This window comes from Cyrtonyx montezumae, unplaced genomic scaffold (genome assembly GCF_038088225.1).
Source record: "Cyrtonyx montezumae isolate F1298 unplaced genomic scaffold, pur_monq_1.0 scaffold_2, whole genome shotgun sequence".
Taxonomy (NCBI): Eukaryota; Metazoa; Chordata; class Aves; order Galliformes; family Odontophoridae; genus Cyrtonyx; species Cyrtonyx montezumae.
The window spans coordinates 63,563,348-63,569,235 of NW_027071936.1; the positions used below are offsets into that span (position 1 = coordinate 63,563,348).

At 55.2% G+C, this 5,888-nt stretch overlaps 1 protein-coding gene across 1 annotated transcript; it reads right to left on the reverse strand.

Annotated features, from left to right (window-relative positions):
- Positions 1-923: 923 nt before the first annotated feature.
- Positions 924-4,840, reverse strand: FOXI3 (forkhead box I3). Its single transcript, XM_065735954.1, is given in 3 exon segments — positions 924-2,465; positions 4,108-4,484; positions 4,486-4,840. Coding segments are annotated over 3 exon segments (1,287 nt in total). The 5' UTR covers positions 4,806-4,840; the 3' UTR covers positions 924-1,875.
- Positions 4,841-5,888: the final 1,048 nt, after the last annotated feature.

The following is a 5,888-nucleotide window of genomic DNA, read 5'->3' on the forward strand; positions in this document are numbered from 1 at the left end:
GAAGTTGCCACTTGCCCACTGGTCTCAGCTATTGTTCTGTCTGGCCAGAGCTGGGGAAAGTACTTGCTCCCAATCCCAAGCACACGGATGTCATCTGACATTTTGTCATGGCTTCATTATATTTTGGATTGGGCCAGTGGTTCGTCTTGCATGGTAAGCAGGTAGCCAGTGAGGAGACACTGCATCACCCTGCCAACAGTTTTATTTTCTGGCCAGCCTGCAGGGATGGCCTTACATCATGTCAGATGCACATACAGTTAAGAGCTGTGATTTCATGCTTAACCTTGGTGTTGATGCTAATAAAAAATAAATGCGTCGTTTTGTTCCGTAGCTGCACACAGAACACAGCAAACAGTGAGACCTGGGGAGTACTGGTTTTGCATGAGGGATACTGTAGGAAGGATTCTCCTTTCCCGTGAGTCAGGAAGGATTCTCAGGAGTGTGTTTGCAGCAGAGGGCTCAGCCTGGACTGCTAGGTGAGCGGTCTGACTTCTCATTTTAGACAGGAGCAATCTCATCTGAAAAACTGATTTGCAAGATGGATGAGGGTCAAGGCAGTCAAGCTCAGCCTTGCTCCCTCCCGCTTGCCAGCACCGTGCTGGAACCAGCTCTGTTTCTTTTCCTTTTGCAAGCTTTTATTATTTTGACTAAACCAGGCTGAAAAGAGACAGTTGTCATTCTGATCACCGTCAAAAACAAACAAACACAAAGGCCCAGAGTGCCCACTCTGCACGGGGAGACCACAAATGGCAGCGAATCAGCTCATGTGCATCTCCTCCAGGCGACTTTTTTGTCTTTCCCCGCAGATGAAATCGTTCGTAAATCTTTGCTCCTTTCATCCCGAACCATGTGAAAGCAAAACCTGTCTCCCACAGAGCTTCGGAATGCCTCAAACACGGCTGAGGAAGAAGCAGGCAGAAATCTAACTGGTGTTAACATTTTATTCCCAACAGCTGTTCGGCCTGAAAAGTTTTATTAATGCACTAACAAACGAAAACAAAACCAACAACAACAACAACATCAAAATAAACGAAACAAAAAAAAGAAGGGGGAAATGGAGTAAAATAAACTTTAACCAAGTTTAAAACATCATAAATAAGTACAGCTCCAGAGCATAATTTACAAATATAAAACCACATAGAAACATATGTACAGGAGAGATACATTACATACAAATATGTATAAAAAATACCCCAGTGTTTATTCTCGTGCTAAAGCTGAAAGGCTAAAGTTATCTTTGGTGCTAAGCTCAGGGGAAAGGATGGCTGTACAAAACACGGCCCTAGCTGTACAATGTGCCATACACAGAGCAAACCTCTTGGGGAGTTCAAGGAGAAGTGGGGCAGCTGTTTTCCCAACCTATCCCCCTGTGCATCACATGTTGCAGGAGCAGGACAGGAAGGGCTTACAGAGGCAATCGCTGGTAGAGTTTTTAATACATTGTACAAGGCACTTCATAAGAAATCTCTTCATTTATTTTTTTTTCCTGTTCTCTTCTAAGACTCACAGAACATCTACGCTCAGTTCTTGCTGATAGATAGCATCTTATAGTTAAGAGTTTTTCGACTTCTTATTCTACATTCAAGATTAAAAACCTCTGAAAATGTTAATTCAGTTCACTTTCATCTGCAGAACAGAGATGGCAACGCCACCCAAAGCACCTAACATTTTCCAGGACGGGGAAAAGATTTTGCATCTGCCTTCTGCTGGTGTTTGCAGGGTGTTTTTACTTGGAAAGGTGAGAAGATCTGTCTTCCTGGAAGAACTCCTGGGAAGCGTCCACATTGAAATGCTGATTGCAAAAGCACACGGTCCTCCATGCTGCCACACGCACACCTGCGTCTCCCATTCCCTTTGCAGCACTGCCCCAGCATCCTACACCTCCGTTCCATCCCGGGTGTAGATGAGGCTGTTGACTGTGAAGTTGTAGTAGTGGTTGTACTGGGCACCCTGGCTGCCGCTGCTGGGATGGAAGGAGCTGTAGTAGGCAGGGGAAGGTCCCGCCACTCGCTGCAGCTGTTCAGGTGAAGGCACCTCCTGAGAAGAGCTGCTGGACGGAGTGAAAGTGCCACTGCTCAGCTGTCCAGCAGAGAAGTTCCTGTGATGCAGGTCACTGCTGAGCCCCCCCGTCAGCCGGCTGCCCCCGCCGCTCAGCGAGCTCATGCCGCTGAAGAAGGTGCTGAGGCAGCTTGGGGTGGATGAAATGATACCGGAGGGAGAGGAGCTTTTGGGGTGGTCCCTGGCAGAAGGCGACGGGTCCAGCTCTGGGGGTGGGCTGTTTCCACAGGGTTTGCCTGCGGTTGGGATGGGTCGCTCTTCTTCAGCCTTCAGGCCCCCGAGTGAGGAGGCCGTAGCCGTGGTCGCAGGGGTGTTGGGCTCTGAGCGTCGCTTGCGCTTGCGCCGGAAGTTCCCGTTGTCAAACATCTTCTCACAGTTTGGATCTAAGGTCCAGTAGTTTCCTTTTCCTGATGGAAAACAAGAGAAGCAAGAGAGAAAGTCAGCTTCTGTGACAGAGCCCTACTGCAGAGAGATAAGCAGTATCCATGCTTTGCCCAACCAGCACTGCACCCACGCCTATTGTCCAGCACAAGAATCGAAAACCTGGCCCTAAAACATCATCATCCTATCCCTTCCGGTGTCTAAGTGAACATTAAGGCCATATGGTGGAGGGGATTCCCCACCACAGACTCAACCTCTACTTCAGACCTCCCTGAAGCGAACACAAAAAGGGGCTCCCCAGGCTCTGGCTGCCTCATGGCAAGCAGGAACACCCACGTCTTCAGCAAGGCCAGCATGATGGAGATGTGCCATTGCTCATCTCAGAAGAGCTAGTGGAAACATGGGCCAAGAGGTAATGGCCTCAAGTTGTACCATGGAAGGTTCAGGCTGGACATTAGGAAAAATCTCCTCTCTGAAAGAGGGGTAGTGTGTTGGAACAGGCTGCCCAAGGAGATGGTGGAGTCACCATCCATGGAGATACAGCACTAAGGGACATAGCTTTGTGGGCACGGTAGTGATGGGCTGACAGCTGGACTTGATCTTACGGTCTTTTCCAACCTTAATGATTCTATCATTCCCTGAAAGATGGGCCTGTGCGCCCAGATACAAGCTGCTCTGTGCCCACGACTTTGTTTCAGGGGACTGTGGTAGCTGTTTCTACACAGCTGATGGAAGTCGTGACCTTGCAGTGTCCCCCTGGAGGCCCCAGCCCTCCATGTCCCCATCCCATCCAGCACTGTCTCACCACACCCCTGCTCTACGCCCACTCCTGGGCACCGTCTGTGCCCCGGGGACAGGTCGGCAAGAGCTGGGCAGGGAGGGGAGCCATGAATCACGGCCAAAGGATCCAGGCCTTGCACAACCAGCACTCTTGGCCTCAGCCCACCCGGCCTGCCCAGACAGGGGGACTGAGGACTGGGGCAAGCCGCCATCCCCTACAGGAAGCAGTGGTAGACCCAAAGAGGGCAAAAGAAGCTTGATCTCCTCAGAAGGGGACAAAAGGTGGGAGAGTTCCTCACTGCCAAGGCTTGGAGGGGCTGAGGACACCTGATCTCTTCACAGTGGTGGGGACAAGGGAGCTCAGGGATTGCCACGAGCGGACAAGGGAGCCTGGGCTCCTCACGGGGATAGCCGTGAATGACCAAAGGAGCCTGACCTCCTCAGCACTGAGCTCAAGGGGTAATATCAGAGGGATGTGAGATCATGGCCTCCTCACATGGATGGCCATGATGGGACAAGGGAGCCTAGGCTCCTCAGAGAGGTGGTCATGAGAGGGTACATGGACCCTAGTCCTCATTCAGGGATGGCCATAATGGGACAAGGGAAATAGTCTCCTCATGGGGATGGCCATGATATGGGAGATTGGTCCCCTCATGGGGATGGCCAAGACAGAACACGGGAGCCCTCTCCTCTCATAGGGATGGCCATGAGCGGACAATAGAGCACTGTCCCCCCATAGAGATGGCCATGAGGGAATTAGGGAGGCTGATCCTCCCACGGGAATGGATATAAAGGGACAAGGGAGCCCAGGGACCGCACGGTGAGGAGCCCGCACTCCCCATCCCCATCCCGGGGGCTCTGCGCCCGCCTCCTCCCCCCCATCCTCACCGGGATCGTCCTCGTCACGGGGCACCTTGCGGAAGCAGTCGTTGAGGCTGAGGTTGTGGCGGATGCTGTTCTGCCAGCCCGCCTTGCTCCGCTTGTAGAAGGGGAAGTTCTCGGCCACGTACTGGTAGATGTGGCTGAGGGTGAGCTTCCTCTCGGGGGCACTCTGGATGGCCATGGCGATGAGAGCCGAGTAAGAGTAGGGCGGCCGCACCAGCTTCAGCAGCTCCTCCTGGCTCGCCAGGCTCAGCCAACTCAGCTCCGCGCCGCCCGCCGACGGCGAGCCGGGCCCCGAGGGCGAGCCCACCAGCTGCCCGCCCCGCGAGCAACCATACGAGGCGGGCGGCAGGAAGGGCGACGCTGCCGCCCCCGGAGCCGGGCGGGCCCTGCAGGTAGGGCGCGGGGCTGTTCATGCCCCATAGGTAGCCGGCGTTAGCGGGCGCCCCGTAGTCCCCCAGCGCGTACCCTCCCGCCCGTTGCCCCGACGAAGCGGCGGCGGCGGCGGCGGCCGCGGCGGCCGCGGCGGCGGCGGCGGCGGCGCCGGGAGGATGGAGGCTGGGCTGGGGGTAGACGCTGAAGTTCTCGCTGCAGTACACCGCCATCTCGGGGGCCTCCTGAGCGCTGCGGGGCTGCGGGGGCACGGGGGCGGCCGCCGGCGCCGAGGGTCTGGGCTGAGCCTGCTGCAACTCACCGGCGCTCATAATCCCTTGGCCATGCAGGACGGCTCGCTGCTCCTTACCCCCCGCCCCCGCCCGCCCCGGGCCCCCCCCCCCACCCCGCCGTTCAACCTCGCCTTCCGTCGGTCCCCCCAAAATCCCAGGGGGGCTGAGGCGCGGCGGCCTTATAGGGGCCGGCCGGGAGGGGAGCAGCCTGTGGGGCGGGGAGGGAGGCGGGGAGGGGGGCAAGGCCGGGCCCCAAAAGCGGCCATAGGGGAGGGATCTGGGGTGTGTCGGGGTGTGGATGTGTTTGGGGCGGGGGGAGGGTTGGATCCCGGCTGGATAGCCGAGGGGGTACGGGAAGCATCCCCCGGCCGTCCCCGTGGCCCTGAGCTCTCCCTCCCCATCACCCCCGGTCCAAACTTCTGGAGACTTAGGGCAGACGAGCCCTAAACCTGCCCCGACGGGAGAGCGAAGGGTGAAATTCGCTTAAAGTCTTTATTTAAGTGTAATTTTGCCTTTGCGCTTAATGAGCTTTGGATGAGGAATTACCCCAAATTAAACAAACAAACAACACCGCCGTGCTCGCTCCCAAAGGGCCGGCAGTCACAAGGTGCGATTTTCTAATAAAAGTTGGGTTTTGCCTTCTGCTTGCGGGAAAACTGGGAGAAAAATGCGTCCTTTGGGAAAGGAAAGCTCTCGGGATCCTCAGGATCCGACACTGCAGAGTCCATAGGGAGACACCAGCTCCGGCAAATCCCTCCCGTCCGGGACAAACGTCAGAGCCACACGGACAGACAGAAAAACGCGAATGTAGGGAGATTCTCTGTCCGTCACTTTGAAGATGTAAATCCCCGGCTGTTATAAATGCGATTTTTATACCATTCTGTTTTCTGCTGATAAAAACGCGTAAAAATCTCCCTCCCGGGTATATAAACACGCTCTCCCCAGGGCTGCCCCCTGACAACGGGACTGTGGGGAGAAGTCCCCCACATTTGGTTTCTTTGATCAAATTGTTAGAAACGCACATGTACAGCAGTGGAGCTGGAGCAGGGCAGATGTCCTGGGCTTCCAAATCGCGGATATCCATTGCTCATGTGATCTGAGCAGGGATGTAGTAACTGGAGT